General features: G+C 42.4%; 1 protein-coding gene across 1 annotated transcript; it reads right to left on the reverse strand.

Moving 5' to 3' along the window:
* Nucleotides 1-132: 132 nt before the first annotated feature.
* ChT (choline transporter) lies at nt 133-16,857 on the reverse strand. The gene is made up of 6 exons (XM_012367841.2): nt 16,513-16,857; nt 14,693-15,051; nt 12,299-12,603; nt 10,612-10,891; nt 8,707-8,924; nt 133-7,987 (listed from the first exon to the last, which is right to left on the reverse strand). Exons 2-6 carry the CDS (start codon nt 14,964-14,966, stop codon nt 7,244-7,246), a joined length of 1,821 nt encoding a protein of 606 aa, XP_012223264.2. The 5' UTR covers nt 14,967-15,051; nt 16,513-16,857; the 3' UTR covers nt 133-7,243.
* Nucleotides 16,858-19,895: the final 3,038 nt, after the last annotated feature.

A 19,895-nucleotide genomic window follows, 5' to 3' on the forward strand; every position in this document is an offset into this window, starting at 1 on the left:
CGAGGTAGGAAAAGTTCATGCGTACCTTGAGGAGAGCTATTTTTAAGCTGTCATAGCAATAACTGCGATAACGCGACTGTGCGCCCGTCGGGATGCGATCGAGGACGCGCGCGTCGAAAGAAGAGAACTGTCTGGCATTTTTGTACACCGTTTATTTTTAACATTTACAATCAACATCTCTTTCGTTTGTCAATTATACACGTATAATGTCATATAATACAGTAACGCTTTTTCTGCAATACATATACATGGATATAATCTTCCGGGCGGGGACAGGGGAAAGGAAGGAGGTGAGCCGGGGAGGGCGCTTGCTTTATACATGATTAAGTATTTACTCTACTACGTTAGGTAGTCACCCCGTGCATTTTGGGACGCGTAACATTAATTACGCTATATTTTTTGTTTTTTTTTTTTTTTTTGTTGGTCTCCAAGCGGGAAAATGATCGACGATTTCGTTCGGTTTGGAGATCGTCCTCGCAAATCCTTATCGAGCTATCGACTCGTTTTCTTTTTTTTTTGTTTCTCTCTTTGTTCTCCTTTTCGCACGATACAGAGTATTAGCTATCGAGTCACAGTTTTATTTTGCAACAAAACAACGTCGCTCTGCGGGGAAGAATAGAGTCCTAAGTGCGCAAGTTTTTTTCAGATTAGTCTAATTCCTCTTTTTTTTTTTTGCATCAAAAATAGTATCTTAATAAACAATATTTTGCTGCTGAAATTTACAGATTAAACGGTGAAAATGTCATTTCACAGCCAGATTAAATGTGTAAATAATTTCCACGTTTATTTCCATTCTGTTCACGAATTTAAAATTCTATTCGGAGGAAATGACTGTAAAAAAAGCTTTGTATGCCGTAGCCGTTTGAATCGCGATTCGAATTTTGGAAAGTGCTAAATTGAAATAATCCGGAATACAAATCTCAATGCGATATACATCTATATTAACAAGATTTCCAACATACGACTCGCGCGGCTTCTCAAACGGCTCTTGCGCAAAAACCGCGCACCAAGAGAGCGCTCGCGGCTGAAAAAAAAAGCACGAGCACCCTCTCACGCCCCGAGTTGAGCGACGAACGCGTTCGCCTCAAAGAATATATATATCGTATATACATATCTCTTATACAGAGTCTTATTTTATTATGCGCTTCCTCCTCTCCGCGCCTTAAACTAATGACCTCTAATATACAATAGAGCACACTTTATGATATGTGTAGGTTTCTCTCGTTGCGTTGTCGATTACAACGTTACTGATATGTTCATGATATGTGGCCGTCTTATGAGAATAGCCTCATAAGCTATGTTCTACTAGTTTCTTCCGCGTTCTTCACGCGACTCCACCTCTTTCCTTCTCGAATTCGTACAAAAGAAACGATGGAAAATCTATCTAACACTCGATGTTGATCGATCTCGTTTTGAAGCTCAAATATGTAAGCAACTCAAAATTATCATTCCCGAATAAAATCGACACTCGAATAAAGTTATTCCTCGCTAAAGTCCACACTTTTCACCTTCGCGGTAATTTTCTAAGTGTAAATATTTAAAAAAAAAACACACACATGAGATACGAAGATTGAAGGATGCAAAGATGCGAGAGGTCAAATAGTCAATAAACTTACATCTCGGCACAATCTGTGATGCAAGAGAATGTAAATAATCTGAAACCCAATCATCCAAGAATTCTCGCGAATGGCATAAGAATCTAAGAATGCGAGGCCTGAAGATTTTATGTGCGAGCTCGAAGATTTAAACCTACAATCAAGGTAATTAAGAGAGTTCAAGAGCTCGTTAAAATTCTTTTCCCACACCTACCACCATTCGTTCAAATCAGACTGGGGAAAAAAAAAACCATGCAAATTTTCATATTCCAAAATATCGAGTCTCGAAAAACAGCCGCGCGCGGAGTTGTGAATCGGGACGAGGCCCGGTTCTAAATTCCGTCGAAAAATCCACGAACGGCTGAAAAAGGGGGGCACGCTGTGTACAAAAATAATTCACGATACTTTCATTTGTGATACTTTCGTATTCCTAGCGCGAGAAGCACGACGGTCTTACGCACGGTTCATTGCACCGCGATACTTTCGAGCTTCGGCAGGAATATAATAAGGATAATGATTCCAGCACGCGCGCTCGTTGTCCACGAGCCTCTCGGATTAGCTGAGAGTACCGGCGGCCAGCTCTCGTCATCGTCTCTAATATCCGAGTGAAAGTCCACGAAGTTTAATGACGGACGAGCGGAAATGCACGGGAGATGCATGCCGCGGCGAGCATCTCGCGACTCTCGTCCAACGTATCTCCCCCCCCCCTCTCAACCGCCTCCCCCCCCACCCCCTTCCACAATCGTTGTTCCGGTCTCACGTAGCGCGAGCGCATCCTCCGTTCTTCTCGCGAACGCGCTCGTAATTTCACCTCGAACGACGCCTCGGCTTAACGAGCGGTTAATACAACGGGCACGTATCCGGAAACGGGTAGCGACTTCCGGCAAATAGCGAAGGACCATAAAGATTCTCGCATGGTTGAGAGCACTTCGATACCATTGAACGACTCCGCGGAAGAGAGAAGCTCGTGAACAAACGGCTCGCGTGATACCGAATGGGGAACAAAGTGCCATATAATTCGGACTTAATTTATCTCGACGACGGATCTAATTTTCACAAGCAATTCTCAGGAAGTGAAACGAAAATATTAAATGTATCCGTTAATATTTTCTTGGCCTAAAATATTTTCCGAAATAAACGAGTTATAAACCATGACAAAGGGATAAGTAATATTTTAGATAACGTACAATTATCAGGGGCTTCTATCGTGCAGATTGCCGTGCAGATTGAAGCCCTTTAATCTTTGATATTTCGATTATAAATAGATATGTCTCTCTCCTCCCTTTCTTCAAACACGATACTAAATTATTTCAAAGCACCTCCATCTGTCATTTGATAGTTTCAATATTAAAATTCTGGTATCTCAAACATATAATTCTATATACGTCTATATCTACTATTTCTTTACAGTTAACAATCTTGCACATTTAAAATTTTAACACGGAGGCGAGTCTTGCGTAAGTTTGAGTGATTTAAAGAACGAGCGGAACATTCTAATTCAATAAATAAAAAAACGTTATAAATTAGAAAAATATACTCGACTCACACACTGCTCTATAGTAAAAACAATCGATATACGGGTTTTTTTTGTCTAGAAAAAATGTTAAACTAGACGTATTTGCAAGCACGATGAAACTACCGGTCACGCAGCGATGTGAACGGAAACGATTTTACGCGAACGATAAGACTTCAACTTAATCACACTTTGCGCAGAATTACAAGTCAGACGCTTATCACAATTCATCGGGTGAGTAGGAACTAAGTACAAAACTGCTCTACAATCTACGAAATTATCTAAAGTATCTCATCCCGTCGTCACACGTAACGTCGCGTTTCGAGATTCGAGAATCCCGTATTATAAGTGCGCTTGAAATCATGCGTAATCCAAAAAAAGCTCTAGTAGAACGCCGGTCAGAGGCGGATTATCTGAGCGGAATAAAGTTTAAGTCGAAGAAAATCTCATGTATATAACAGTCTTCAAAAATATAATTTTTCTTTTAAATTGTATGATTTAATTTTTTTTCCAGTTAAGTAAAATTTTATTTAATTCTTCCATTAAAGAATATAAATCCTTTCTTTTTCAATAGCTTACGTTTTGATTAACCCTCTTTTAACGGAGCCCTCCGAAAATTATCCGTTCTCGGGCCTGACAGATTAATCCACCTCTGACGTGTCAGTCTCGAAACGCGGCGCTCTCATCTTTTTGGCGATAAATGATACAATACATGAGCAATCAGGTATAACGAGCGTAACATTACGAATCTTTCCTAGGCATTTATGCGTATTGCGTAGCATCCCTCTCTCACGAGGGCTCTAATATATAAGATATATATTTTTGTGAACGACGTAATAAACGGATCTTCAAAATTAACAATGATGGCGATAAATCGTACCTGCGATTATTAACACCTATGAATTTAGTCTTTTCGATATGTATAACGTGTACGTATGTATAATATATATATAGAGAGAGAGACAGAGTGGTCTAAAATTTGCTTTTCTCATTACACTCTACAATCACCCATCTCTCCCCTTCGCTTTACTGCATTTACTGCCCATGATATTATATCATACATTTATGTTATATACTATATGATAAACACAACGGACCTGCGTTACGAACGATTTGCCTGATGAAACTCCGCAGCTCACTCGAATTCAGTCAAAATCCATATCGTCTCACGCGACGAAAGGCTCGCATTCGCAAGAAGAATGCAGGAATAATGAAAAATAATCAGCGAAAAGAATCGTATTGTTTAGCGTAATTACTTATGTAATTATTTATATATTTAAGAAATTAAGGAGTTTTTTTAAATAAATCTCTCTTTATAGAGGAAACTTAGAAAATTTCCAATACTGTAAAATAATTTTTCAAACGAATTAATCTCAAATATTGCGTTAGGATACAGCAAACCTAATAACTTCAATCGTTCTTTATTTATTTCCGAACTTTTTTTACTTGGAATTTGTTTTTAAAGTCTTAAAAAAAAGAGATGCTAACGTGGAGCGTAATTATTTATAAATCATAAATTTTCTAAATATTTAAAATATGAATTTTTCGATTTTAATATTGTCTATAGACTATTGCTGCGCTTCTTAATTTTGTACAATATGTATTTTTTTACACGTTTAATCAATAATATTATTCGTTCGATATCACATTTTATCGCAAACGTGAAAGCATTCAAGAGACCTTTACATTCTTCAAATAAAGGAGTCTGACATTTTAACCGTTTATTTTTAAAACACGATTAGTAAAAACAAACTGGGTCGCCCTCGCACGTGAGCCGCGAAGAACCTAAAATTCTACGGCGAGCGACCGTGCTAGATGATCGTCCGGTGCCACCCGGTTCTAACAACGCATCTATACACGTATTCTCGTTACGCTAGTGTAAATGGATACGTGTGTATTCGCGTATGCGTGTTCCTGTACGTTCGACTGGCCGAAGCGAGGGAAGAGCGATCGATCGCAAGTATAAAAGCTTCGTTTTTACCTCTTCTCCTAACACCGACACGGGCACTCGATATTACGACGCGCGGCAACTAATTATAGAGCGAACTAATCGTAGTGAGACGCGATAGGAGGATGGCATACTGGATGGATGGGATTTTTCTTCCAACACGCCTTGAGAAGGTGTGCCCGGCCGATCAATATTTATCGTCAATGTTCAACAGCGAAAACATCATAAATATCCAGCAAAAATTGTCGACATTAAACAACGTTAATATCGCAAATATTTAAGCATTATTTAAAGAACAGAATAACATTTATCACTATAATACTATGGCTCACTTATTAATAGATGTTGAATTAATTTTATTTCGGAATCGAATTATTATCGAATTGATAATTATAGATATGCAGGTCGACGATAAATATTAATCGTCGATGAGCTTCTTCGTGCCATATTTTTATCACGCGCTTTAGCGCTAAGCGTAACTGTCTGATTCTTATCTCACGTTGGCTTCACGAATGTTCTTCGTATTATTTATTTTATTAGCCAATAAATTAGAATCAGATAGTTGTATTTAATGCGCGTATCGCGAGATAAAATTATGGAAAGTGCTTCAAGATCGCGTACTTTTCCTCGCCGTTTTATTTTATAATATTTTTATTGCGGACAATAAATTTCGAGTCTCAACTCTATTAGATCTCTTTGAATAAACAAGAAAATTAAAGTATCATTATCTGTAAAGGTGAGAGATTGCGGTTCAAATAACGACTCCTTTGTTCGGCTTCTAATAAATGCAAAATCGAGAGAATGTATGCGATACGTCTCTACACACCCCCTTCCCATATATAATCTTATATAAACACGTTGGCCGCTCGATCTAATTAATTCCTAAGAAGCTGAGAATCAATCGATTGAGTTCTTATGGGAACCCTCGCGATTCTCGCGATTTTCTCTGATCAGGCAGATCGCTCGTACTTCGAGACGCTCTCTCAAGCAGTTTTGTTAAACTCTAAATATATATAATATCTTTGTATATATTATCTTTATATATATATATACTTATTATATATATATATTCTTCTCCAAAAAGAAAACAAGGAAATCACTAGGCCTAATTGGCGGTGCGGTGTAGGGATGCCCGGCCTGAAATACGCCCGAAGCTCCGACTTCCGGTTTGGAAACGCTACGCTTATCCCCTTGTCGCTCGCGCGTACTTTCCGGTCACCCTTTTCCTTTTTTCTCCCCCCCTTACTTTTCCCAGTTTCTCTCGTTTATTGCTCCTTCTAGAGTGGCGACGGGAAACACGAACGCGAGCGAACGCGGGCAGGTACAGATCGTTACACGGGCACTGGCAGCGTGCTAACGTACACACATACACACACACATATATTCATACAGACAGCAGCACCCGACACGCAACTACATGCACGCACAGACACACACATACACGCGAGTACGAAAGAAACTTCGTGTTCGGACTTACCGCAGGCCACCGCATTGTTGGCTCGTCTCGGAGCTCCGTGGTCGTAGGGGCGGGTAGGAAAAGGAAATGCGAACTGGAAAACAGGACACCGAGGGCTTACGTAACCGAGCGAGAGAGTCGGAAAGTCGATTAACACTAGAACGACCCCCGGGGATGGAACAATTTACGCCGATGACGACTGCGATCATCCACAGTAATCGCGGAGACGTGTTATTAGAGAAAGCAACGCTAGCTACACGATTATGCACCGCGTCAATAAATTACGTTTCGGGTTGCGAAATTATGCGGACGTTCTAGTATTAATTGTCATCCAGCGTGAAAGAACGCTTTCAATCGGAATAATCATTCGACAGATATTTTTTGGCAAAGAAAGATCTCAATAATTAAAACATTTCAAGTGCAAATAAAGTGCGCGATTGATTCTTCGATAAGCAAAAAAAACTGATTTTTTACCTGAAATTAACGCCAGCGAATGTCGGGAATTTCGGGAGAAAGATTTTTCCATTTTTCAACGTATCGAGAAGCACGGCAACGGTCGAGATCAGAGTCCGAGGACAGCCGACCGTCGCGCGAACGAAGCGCGCAGAAGGGAGAAGAACCGACGAAGAAGAAGGGCGGGGGCTGGAGAGGTTAGGAACGGGGAACGAAAGACAGACACCCGCACCGCCGCACTTATTGTTGGTCACAGCATCCGATCACGGAACCAGGAGTTAGAACGCGGTGCTGGATTGCGGCTGTCGGGGCGCGCCGCCGGGAACGTGCGGCACCAAGTCTCCCCCGGCGCCGCAGAAGCTGCCGCCGCCGCCGCTGCCGCAGCCGCCGCCGACGACGCTGTCCGGTGATCCCGCGATCATCGTACATCCCGGGTCCATGTCGTAGTCCGGCTCGAGCGCAGGATTCACTCGGCCGTTCGATTCGTCCTTGCTGCCGTAGAGCCTGCCGACGCCCGCAGCTAGGACCGCCATCTGCTCGCCCTCGGCCGGGTCCGGGCCCACCCGCTCGACGTCCTCCGGTATGTTGACCACGCACCTGAAGACGTCGTAGCCCGGCGCGAGCCGGCCGGTGAGGAAGGCGAACTGCGTGCCGTACGACACGCCCACGAGGGTTATCAGCGACATCAGCATCGCCATCGTCCTGAACGGGAACATCTGCGTGGACGACTCCTCGTCGTAGCCCGGATAGCGTATCAGCGCGGGCAGGCCCATCATCGGCTCGCCGCCGCTGATGCGCACCAGGAAGGCGATTATGTACGCCGATAGGCTGCCGTAGGTGTTGCAGTAGTCCTTGAAGTGCACCACCATCAGCAGCTGCGGGAACAGGATCACGTAGACCAGGTCCGAGCACATCGACCAGAGGCCGTAGATCGACGGTATTGTGAGGGCCATCACGGTGCTCAGCACGCCGACCACGCCGATCCCCGCCCGCATCACCCAGATGATCTCCATCTCCGACGCCTGCACAGGAGACGCGCGGACGCCCAACGTGGCTCAGTATCGTCGCCGGGGTGAATAGGAAATGATGGGGAAAACTTGGGCGGATTGTCGCATAAACGTTGCGCGGCATAAATTCAGGTGGAATGCAAAACGCGAACGATCGTTCAATTCGCGAAAAATCGATTATACGCTCGCGTAAAATATTCGGAAAGGAAAATTAATGCAATCAGTGTGCGTAGTAGAATGCAAACGTGCAATCTGCATAAATAAAACGCAAGAAAATATATGTTCAATACTGCATTATTTGTGACGTAACAAAAATTTTCTTTTCATGATCAATAAAAGAACATTTCAAAAATTGAAAATTTTATATGAGATTTTATATGAGAAAAATTTTCATTCATGAGAAAATATGAATAAAAAGAACCGTGTAAAGAAAAGTTAGATTGCCATTCTTACGTAAATTAGCGTGAAAAAAGTAAACAGACGCGGGAGAAACGAGAACAACCAAGTTATCGCGGACTGATTTCTGTCGCCGATATTCATGGCAGCACAGAACTTTATAAGAAGCTTGTTATAAAGTTTCGTCGCATACAGAACCGCGTTAAAAATATGCTTCGACACGTGCGATATTCGTGTTAAGAGGCATCGCGGCGCGCATAAATGCAAGAAAGATGAAGTGAGAAGAGACGTCGAGAGCGGATAACAAGCAGGGCGCGAACGCCGCCGGAAAAACTTACCCGCTGACGGAAGATCAATTTGTAAACGTTTCTAGCAAACATCGAACTAGCAGAGAGGATGCTGCTGTCCGCAGAAGACATCACCGCCGCCGATACCGCTCCCAGCCCGAAGAAGGAAACGAAGTCCGGTGTCAGGTGTTGCAGGACCAGCGGCAGAATCATGCTGGTCTCCGTTTCCGTGAAAGGATAAGGACCGGTGTATCCCGTCTCGTTCCAAGCTGCAACACACAATTCGCGTTTGTGGCGATGACGCGAGGATTCGAGAACGTTAATATAATTTTTTTTTCAGGGGAAAAAGTCGCTTCGCGTCAGACGTTGAAAGACGCAGCAGTGAGGATTTCAGAGCGCGAACATAACTTCTTTTGCCGATTTCAGGGGAGAAAGTTGTTTTGTATCAGACGTCAAGAGGCGCAATAGCGAAGTGGAAATAATTCTCCACAAATTATCAATACACGTAACTGTATCTCATCGTATTAGATAATTAAAGATAATTAGATAAGTAACACGTCGTTCTCTAAACAACAGTTCACTTTCGTTTATTAATTCAATATCCATCACGGTATCACGCCCATCGTAAATTAGCTTCCGTTTCTCCCGCTCTGCGTGCTCGGAATCATTCCGCGGCATAATGCGATGGTTACATTAGCTAATATAGCGAATAATGCACCTATAATGCTTTAAAATACCAGTCTGTCCGCGCTCGCGTCGGCCTATCAATTTATTTCTATCACTGCTCGTCCCACCTACATTTTTTGCTCAGCGTCACGCCCACTCGTCGCGCACTTCGATTCTTTATACACTTCCTCCTCTCTTCCTTCCGTTGTCCACGCGTGCCCGGAATCCTTCCGCGACATACCAATGCAAGGATATCGAATTAGTTCCGGCGACATGATCGCGCGCAGTTTGCGTTACGGCGGCCGAGTCGCATCACGCTCGACCCTCGCCCTCGCGAGGGCAACGCCACATGGCGAGGCCCCACGCTATTGTACACGCCGCGGGGCACCCCTCGACCGTCCGCGCCCTTCGCAACCACCCTTCCTCGCTCGCCGCCGCGCCGCTTGTAAATACCAGCAGTTCTTTCTTCGCCGCGCCACCAAATGTCAAGTAGCCTTCGAACGCGAGGAGAAGCGTGGGACGACGAGCAGCCCGGGCTCTAATTCGATCCTCTCTCGAGTAGAGGGTGGAAGACTTGCAAAGAGGGGGCACATTACTGCACCCTTCAGCGAGACGGAGACGATCTCGAAAGAGAGGACGGAACGAAAGGTGCCTCGTTTCATTATTAATGCGCCTAAATTGGACTCTTTTTCCACTGCCTCCTTAACACACTTTCTTCAAGAAGAAAATAATAGCCCAGCAATATTTATATTTATATTCCAATTAAATAATAATGATGAAATTAATTGTCTCACGTAGACTGATAAATTAATTTCTTTAAGAAAAATTAAAATTTCGCACTAACATCCCGCGACGGCTCTCAATGCCTTTCTATTATATTATGTGATAAATAATGATACTTGTACAAATATGATACATAAAATAAGACATCGATCAAATTGAATACTATTTTAGATATTAAAATGCGAAAGAATGTGCAGGATAAAATTTAGACGAGAAAACGCAAAAAAAATTTGCGCTGTCGTACAAGCAAGAGATTTGTTACAGACACTAATTTTATTTACTGTAAGTAATTTTACTAAATCTGCAAATTATATCGCTATTATAACAAATTGATTTTTGCCATTAAAATTTGTACCAGCACTAATTTCGCTGTGATAGCAAAATTCTTTGTTTCAAGACAAAAATAAGGACGTAACAAAAATATTTTTCAGTTACGACAGATTAGAAATCAGTTGGCCGCTCTATATTTATCAATTAATTGAACTATTAAGTGTGCAGTGTACTTACGAGTTGCTTTGGCGATCGCTCCAATCAGAACGGGAGGGATAGCCATGAAGATGCAGCCGATAGCGGCGACGTAACTCAATACTTGAGCTCTCCCCGCGGTCTTCGAGGAGAGAACACGTTGGAAGTACACTTGCCAGGGTATACCGCCAAATATCAAAAGTAAACCGTAATCCACATAAAACCAGTATTCCTCGGGCTTCACTTTACCGATCCAATCAACGTCCATGGAACCAAGGGACTGTACTTTCTCGTTTGTCCAAGCGAACGGGATACACATCCACTATAAACAGAAATCGTTACCGACGCCTTTTACAAGATGCAGATACGTGATGCACGTATGAAAAATGAAAACTCTTTGCAGAACAAAAAAGCTGTTACATTAATTCTCTCAAACTACTAAACTGTTTATATGCAAAATACATTTATGACGCCTCACTAATTGAATGTACAAAATAAAAAAATTGCTTGCTATATCACAATTCGAGTTTTAATAAAAATATTCGTTAATTAGAAATGAACTTCGCTGTAATATTTTTTGTATAAATTATTTAGTAATTTTTAAAATGTGAGTATTTCTCGATTTTGCAACTTTATGCGCTGAAAATGTTTTGTATATTGAAATTTTTTTATATTTGAAATAATGTGTAATTTATAAAAACAATTTTTCGCTAATCAGATTAGAAAATAATTGTTATAAAATTTATTTTTAAATAATCTTTTAAAACAATTTTAATAAAAAAGCACGAAGCTAGCTCTAATTTATAACTATTTAACGTAAATTGTACAGATTCTTTTTCTGGATAAAGAATCTATTTCGGTGCTGCGATTCTCTTTCAAAGGCCTGATTTTATCCTGATTAATCACAGTTAATGGACGTTTTGTTATGAAAGGATGAGTTTGCATTCGAAACTGAAGGGAGTAAAACTTGAAACGAAAACAACACGAGTGTAAGAATGAATGAATGAATTTCAGCTAATTACTAGAGAGTAAACACAGCGTAATTAAATTAATTCTATTTTTATACACTCATATAAAATAATAGTTTCTTCAATTGGCAATAATATGCAATTGGAATATTTGAAAGTTAAAGAATTAAAACACATGAATTTAACAACGTGTTATTTAACGTGTTTTGTATGCTTTTGTAAAAGAGATTTAATTCTAGTCGGCCGAATTTATTTGCCAAAAGGAATGTTCAAAGAATCTTTGTACGTGAGATTTTTTTTTTTTTAAATTCGGCGTTACAACAGAAGCCGTATTTGTGAAGCTTTGCAAAAATAATAGCCTGATATGTTCTTCCGCGAAGTGGGTCACCATCTATACGTCACCGAGTATAAATTTGGTAATACAAACGCCGGCGGTGCCGCGATATCGATTAGCTCCGTCGTATTTTACAGGAGACTCGTCCGAGCGAGCGTTGCACGGGAAATGAACTACGAAATTTATTGGAGATTTGCTCCACTTGAGATATAAAAAGAAACGCGCAATTAAGCTCCAGCGGCAGACCACAATATATCTTCGTCTCTCAAAACAAATTTTACTCGAACGGAATTTGAATTATAAATTTTCAGTTCGAATCGTGCACTTCAGGCTGTTCGCGAGAACATCGTGGAAGGCGAAATAAGCGATTGCGCCACTCCGGGCGAAATAAAATTGCGTTCGAGCGATTCCAGAAGCGAGCGCTTACCAGACCGATGAATATGCAAAATAGCTGAATGACGTCGGTGTAAGCGACGGAGTAGAGACCGCCGAAGAGGGTGTAGAAAACCGCGATACAGGCGCTCAAGATGACGGAGGTGCCCTGGTCCATATCAATGATGACCGCTAGCGTGGCGCCGAGGGCCGCGAGGATGCCCGCCGCCCAGAAGACCTCGCCGCATAGCGCGGGCAGAAAGAGGAGGCCGCCCATGCGCTCCCCGAACGCGTCTTGAAGCGGATCCAACATCGTGACGTACCCCTGCTGTCGCATCTTGTTCGCGAAGAAAATACCACCTGCAACAGCGCCGCCGAAATTGTCGAGAACGACAGGGCTTCTTCGTCGCGATAGTCAACAACGTGACGTCAACGTCGATCATTTATAAGCTGACACACTTTTTCGCGAAAAGAAAATCCGACAGTTTTAATTTTTGACAGCGTACATCTGAACACGATAATAATGTGGCCTTAATTTGAAGATGAGGTCAACAGGTCGATTTTGAGCGACGTGACTTAATTTAGTAGTTAAATATATTTGATTTGGACGGTATTGGATGCATCTAAAAATTCCAGAATTGGCCTTTTATTGCTATAAAAGAATCTGAAGAATTTTCAACTCAATATATTGGAAAGATTGTAATTGCGACAGATTTTGAAAACACTGAGAGTGATCGGAAATAGATCAAAACGTTTGTCATATTTATTCTTATATAATAATTAAAATATTAAAAAACAGCATGAAAATCTTGGTTTCCATATAACTGTTTTGATTGTATTAATCACAAAATCATTTTCATTGATTGATTTTGCATTTACGCGGCACATCTAAAGTACTTTTATGAAATACGAAATAATTCGCGGAATACTCCTTGTCTCTGTCTTCTTTACAATTCTCTAAAATCTTCGACCGTTAAAGAAATAAATTAGGCAATGAATGTATCCTAATAAAACTTTTTGACGCGACTATAATCATCTTCTCTCCTTAAAAAAACATGTTACAATCTATTAAAAAAACTTTCTTTTATATTCTGCCAGCGCTTGAAATACGTGTTTGATCTGTCTGTTAGATAATCTTTAGCGTGACAAACGTGACTGTGAAGCGACGAAACCTGTTCTTACACGAGACTTAACCATGACTTTCGCGCATAAATTTGATTCCTTTTCAATCGATGATTTATGAAATCGGGACGGCGTGAGATATTTCGCTTTCTAAATAATAAAAAATAACTTGCGCGACTTATCGTGAAAGTCTAATGCACACTCGATCCTGTCGATGATTTTTTAAATCCTTTGATCGCGAAAATACAGATTGCGTCGTCAGATAAATTTGTAGCTTTTTCTCCGATAAATATAATATCTAAATTTCAAGAAAAAAAGTATACAAAAGAATTAAATTGCGAATGTAAGAGATACATTTCTCAATTCCTTAGAGATAGAAATACGATAAAAGAATGAAAGTAGAAAAAGATTCAGCGAATATTGTGATTTCGAAGAGATTGTGAATTTTAAGTTCGAAAAAACAATCTTTTGTAATTTTTTTCTTACCTGACGATCATTCATAGATGTGGACATAGCGAAGCTATGCTTTCAATGGACGACTTATAGACGCGTATTCTTTGTCGAGGTCGCTTGGCCGAGCGCGAGACATTGGTAACAAAGTTATCGCTTTTATATGCGGGAGTGCTGATAGCGAACACTCCGCCGCTTGTCTGTTATATTACAGGAACTCTATTGTCGGCTTTGCCATAACTCCCCCCGGTTGGCCGTAAGCATTTCCGTGCAGCGTCGGTGTAAAGAAAGCGCCGCCATCGATCGACGATCGTTCGACCGGTCTTTCGTCTGTTTTTACGCGAGTTTACGATTACGGACTTCGCCACCCCTTTCGGTAGATTAAGACGAAACTTACGTGATATCGTGAGAAAAGTTTCGACAACTGCGTCATTTCCACACGCTACGTCGCCAATGCTATCATTAATGTCCTACTCCTGCCGAGTAACTTTGACGTATGACAAGTACGAAAAGTTAGCAGAACAATCAAGAGCCGCGATTTGAAAAAAAACCAATCAAATCAAATCAATCTCTTGATATTTACGGAAAAATATACGTAATATTGTTATAAATAACTTGGAAATTCTTCAATTTGATATCTATGACGCATTTTTATAAAAATTTGTCTCCTCGAAATTTCAAACGAAACTAATGTATGTTGTACTATAAAAAATATAAATTTACATTTAAAAAAAATTTCTTCTGAAAAAAATTAAAGAATACGTAAAATTCCTGTTTTCTGCATCCTGGAGTACAGGATGAATTGCGCAGCTTGCGCTTTCCAAGGATCAGGAACGAGCGCATTTGTAAAAAATAAATAGCAACCGATGCGACTTACCGAAAACGAGGCTGAGGGCGTATCCGAAGGGCGCCTGGCACCAGACCAGGCCCCTCGTGTAGATCGCCTCGGCGGTGCCGTTGATGTAACCGCCGCCGACCCAGGTCGCCGTCATCGTGAATATTCCGACGAAGAGCCCGATCGAGCGACCGGCCAGCATCACCTCCTCCTCGGAGTCGTTGCCCGCCTCCTTCTTCCTGGCCGCCCATATCCCCACGCCGAGAATCAGCAGGTAGAACAGAACGATCGAGACCACACCGGCGACGTTGATCATCTTCGGGGAGGGGTCGAGCTCGAGTTGACGGAGACGTAGGTCCGAGAAGTTCGGCGGTCGATCCGCTTTGGGACCGTCTGGATACCTGAATGCAATTTTCAACAAAATTCTTCTCTTCAGGAATTTTTTTATCATAGAAAAGATTTTTAAACCCTCAGCGACGATGCAAAAATACAAGACTGTTGACTGTTGCAAACCATAATAATTAAATTTGCAGATTTATTGCGCTTTGAGTGTTATAATGTTAAAAAAAACTTGTTTGTTGAAAAAACTCCACCGAGTCAAAAAAATTATGCAAAAATAAAAATCGTAAACTTCCTTTGAAATGATCGTTTTGGCATCAGAATGCACACTGTGCTGTCAAAGAACAATTCTCGTCTGTTAACGGCTTGGCATTTAAGTTACGGTGACATTAAGAACGTTATAAATGGTGCTGAAAATTGATCTTTTGAACTGTCATCAGTTTTTCTTAAGATCCAATATATTGTTGACCATTAAAGCGCGAGGGAAAAAAAAAATATAGATATATGGATTTTCTTCTTTCTTCTTCGCTACGGTCGACGACGATAATGTCACCGTGGATGCAAAAACCTCAGCGTGGGTTTTACAAAGAAGAACTTATCAATTTCGCGTAGAGTATATTAAAGTCTTCCGCTTGATTAACACCGTGGCCGTCACGCTCGCGCCCAACAAGTGCAGCTAAGCGCAAATATTATGTTTCTACCCGAGGGGCGTTTAAATCGCTCGGCCGGATTCACCCTCTAATCCTGTTAGGCGCGGTCTACCCGGGGCGTCGCGCGTCCCGGCTTCAAAAAGATGCAGCTTTGATTAAAATGTGAATACATACTCACGCAGCGATGTAAAAACGCTGCGGCTCTCCTCTTTTTTCACATTTGAAAAATTTGCACGAAGAATTGGAATTTATAACATTATTCTTTTCGCAAGCGATCATATTATAAAAGAGTTTGTGCTTTGTAAAATATAACCAAAATTGGTTCAACGTTAACGTTTCAATTTTCGACGTGAAAACAATAAAGACAGAGGCTTGGGAATGTTTGTACATCATAATAAAAATTTATATTGCGAGTGAATATTGTATATGAAAACTATAAAGCGCGGTCGCGCTGAGAGTTTTCTTCACGAGACACGCGGGTCCGAAAACAATTGTTGAAGTGAGAACAGTAAGAACAGAGGCATGCAAATTTTTGTATCGCAATAAAAATCATATCGCGAGTAAATACCAAAGAAAGCGCATTAAAATTGAAATGAAGAGACTCAAATCATCAGATGCGATTTTTCTCTCGTACACTCTGTTTATGAAAACTACAAAGCGCAGTGTCGCTAAGAATTTTCTTCGCGGGACGCGCGCTGGACTCCTTTTCCTCCACGTTACATGAACAAGAATCAAACTAGGGAAAGGAAAAGGATTTCTACTTTATAGAAATGCCGCTGCCATTTCGAGAAGCGTGTAAAAGCGAATTCTGATCGACGAAGGGGGTGTGAATCGGCGCTCCGCGCCAGAACGCGCGAACGTGGGGTGGTGTACCTTTGAAATCCCCGCGAGGTACAATCACGCAACAGCGGGGGGCAGCCTCACACGGGCACCGGCGGCATGTCCTGATGACGGTGCTTCCAGACGGCCGACGACGACGCTGGGTTGGGATTCGGGGGGCAGCAGTCGCCCCACCGGAGCGAGGTCTTCTGGGAGGGGCTATTCCTTGTCCTAAACGCGAGGCCGCCCATGGGCGCTGATGGCCATCGATTTTCACCCAACTCACCGAGCCCGCTGCTTCCCTGCCTACCTGGTTTCTTCGTTTCCTCCACCCGCCCTTGCCTTCCACCCGCGCCTGCGGCACCGAGACCGATCGCGGGGATCAGCACGGTCCTTCACCTAGAAAAGCGAACACTTTGTCTGATTCGGATGCTCGCACGAAAGCGCGGATGAACAAGGAAGCGTCGCCGAGGACGTCGGGTGAATAAATTTGTCTTTTGGCGCTTCGGTTTAGCGCTAAGTTTACATCAAGGTCGGCTAAATCGATCGACTTAAGTAATTTATTAATCGGCCGTAAAATCAGTGTTCCTATACATTTGTTATCCGCACAAATAATGCCGCGAAAAAAATATTGACGTCTCTAATCGTGCAAATATCAATTCTTGTACAAAATGCCAAAAACATCCTGCCTGTCATCGGTAGATTTCGCTGTTAATTTTGCGAAGCATAAAACTTCAAAATTGTGTGATGCGCATACGTAATTTTCAACTAACTTGAAATCAATTTCTAAACTTTTCGTAATTATTTTTGCATATTTAATTAAATTATTGCGCGTCTTCCAGTTCAAGAAACAAGCGAACGATCAGATAAGCAAAGGTTAAAGTTAACCGGCGTTGATCAGCCCTTCAGAGAGCATTTATAACTTATTGAAAATTTATCTATAACTTAACAACAGAGAGATCGCGGGGGGGAAAAAGTTGATTTTATAAGATAGAGAATTTCTCGATTAAATTATCACAAAGTAGACTTAGTTCCGCAAGTGTCTCTGTTCACGCGCTGAACTTTGATCTATAAATCTACATAAATTATTTCACAGAGCGGCTATATTCCCAAGCTAGTTGAGGCAATAAATTCACAGCGATTAATGTGAATTAAAATGTAACCGCTTTGCATTAACCGCCATAGATATAACAACTTCTGCATTTCTCCTTTCAGAATTACAATTTTTTTTTTTTTTTTTTTAAGAAAAGCTCGCGCAAAACCACTACAGTTACTTACGAGCAGCTCCCTCGCGTTCCCTCTCGAACGGCTTTCCCGACGATCACGATAGGCACCCGAGACGGCCGCGACTACCTCATCGTGGGACCAGTTTTCAATGCGGGCGATTGATGACTATGGGGTACCAGCGGCCGAATCGGAGGAGAACCGGCGACGAAGACGGGGTGTACAGCGTCGTCGTACTTCACGTGACGGAAAGCGTGGACACCGGTTCCGAGAGAAGCAAGCAACAGACCGCGGGAACCGACGAGCCCGGGGTCGAACGGGCCGGCGCCTTGTTTATCGTGTTCGTGACCGTGATCGTCGTCGCCGTCGTCGTCGTCGTCGTCGTCGTTGTCGGAACGACGCTGCCGGAACGTACCGTCGTTCCGTACAGTCGCGGAGGCCACCTCGTACTGAGGCGGTACTCGACCGTCCGCCGTCGCGCGAGGACCGACGATGACGGAGGGAGGACACCGGCGGTGATATTGATTCGATCCCCGTGACGTCACGGCGAAGCGGCGTCGCGCGGGGGTGCGCAGCGTCACCCCGCCAGCCCCCCGTTCGCGCTCCACCCGTTCGCCCCCTCGCCGCCTTTCTCCCCCTTTCACTCACCACCCCGTTTCACTCCCGCGGAACTCGACGCCTCCGCCGGGGGCGAAGCGGGGGCGTGGACTATCGGCTTTGGCTGGCTGCCGCGAGTCTGCGCCCCCCGACTGCGAGAGTCGCCCGCGGCCAAGAGAGATCGTACCCCTCTCTCTCTCTCTCTCTCCGTCTCTCCTCTTCTCTCCTCGCCCCTTTCGCACGGCGAATGGATGAGCGGAAATTCAGGGATGGAAAGCGAGCGACGAGAACGAGTTCGCTCGGGAGATGAAGAGTCAGCCTCAATGTCGGTCTCATTCAGGCGCATTATTTCCTGGCGAACGCCGCGCGTCTTTCTCACGCGGGCGCCGATTCGTGCCGCCGATTTCACTAACGCGATACACCCCGGATATCTCGGGATCAACGTCTCCTCGGCACGCAATTTTTGAAAGAGAAAATCGGAAGAATTTATTTTTGCCGTGAAATTATGTGATAACAGAAGTTAAAGGGTCTTTTAGACCACGTCTAGATCGCCTCGGGATAGCAAAAACGGTTGTGTCAGACAAATTTAATGGCACGAGAGAATGGCTGACTAGAAATTTAAATGAAAACGTAAATGTCAGGTATTTTTGTACTTTGGTGCCGTAGTATTGTAAAGTTGCGTTGATCTATTTTCACAGTAAACGCAAATAACTTAATTGGCCTTCAAAAGTTATACATAGGCTATACTTAACAAGAAGTCTTGTCAGTGGAAGGATCGGATATAGTTCGCGATGCACCGGGTTTTTGCAAATAATCTTTTCCTAAATCCTTTTATACGTATACAAAATTATGTCACGCTTGTAATATACTTTTCTTTCAAATATAAAAAAAAAAACTGTCTTCACTGTAGAGGACAGTTCTATTTTTTTTTAAACAACGACACAAAATCTGTAATCTATTGCGATTTCCAGAAATGCGAATGTATCTGAATCTCATAAATTTCAACGTATATTTCCGCAAGTTTTCACTGACGAAAAATCGAATCCAACATCGTCGTGAAGTTACTACGACTGACGTCTGCAGTAACAATTTGGATTCTCCAGCTGCGCCAGCGCGTAGGCGAAATTTCGCGGAGGTGGCAAAGCGGGGTGGGAATTGGAGAACGTACGGATGAAAAGGTAGATCGATCACATCGAAAAACATATCGGATGTCTAGGATGAACAAAGTGGGCGAGTCAATGCATTTTTGATAAAACTTGTTCAATTGTTCGATTGTTATTTCACGAAGAAATCTTTTCGAAGTCGTCTTGTTTAAGCGACGTCTTGTTTTAAGGGACAGACGTTGAAATTGACATAAAATATCCAGAGTTTGCCGAATTACAAAGTGGCGCCTGAGTAGAATTCGATCAATATTAATTATTCTTTCGTAATTAGGCACAATTTTGCGAAACGTTAATTGCGAAATAATTCAAGTACGTAAATTTGTGCAAATTGCGCTAATGATATTTCGGTCATTAAAATTATGAGTAAAATTATAAACGCCGTGAATTTAATTCTGCGTTATAAAACTTAAGCTGTCACTTCATCGCGGAAATATAATTGTTACTAAAATATTA

This window comes from Linepithema humile, chromosome 3 (genome assembly GCF_040581485.1).
Source record: "Linepithema humile isolate Giens D197 chromosome 3, Lhum_UNIL_v1.0, whole genome shotgun sequence".
NCBI lineage: Eukaryota > Metazoa > Arthropoda > Insecta > Hymenoptera > Formicidae > Linepithema > Linepithema humile.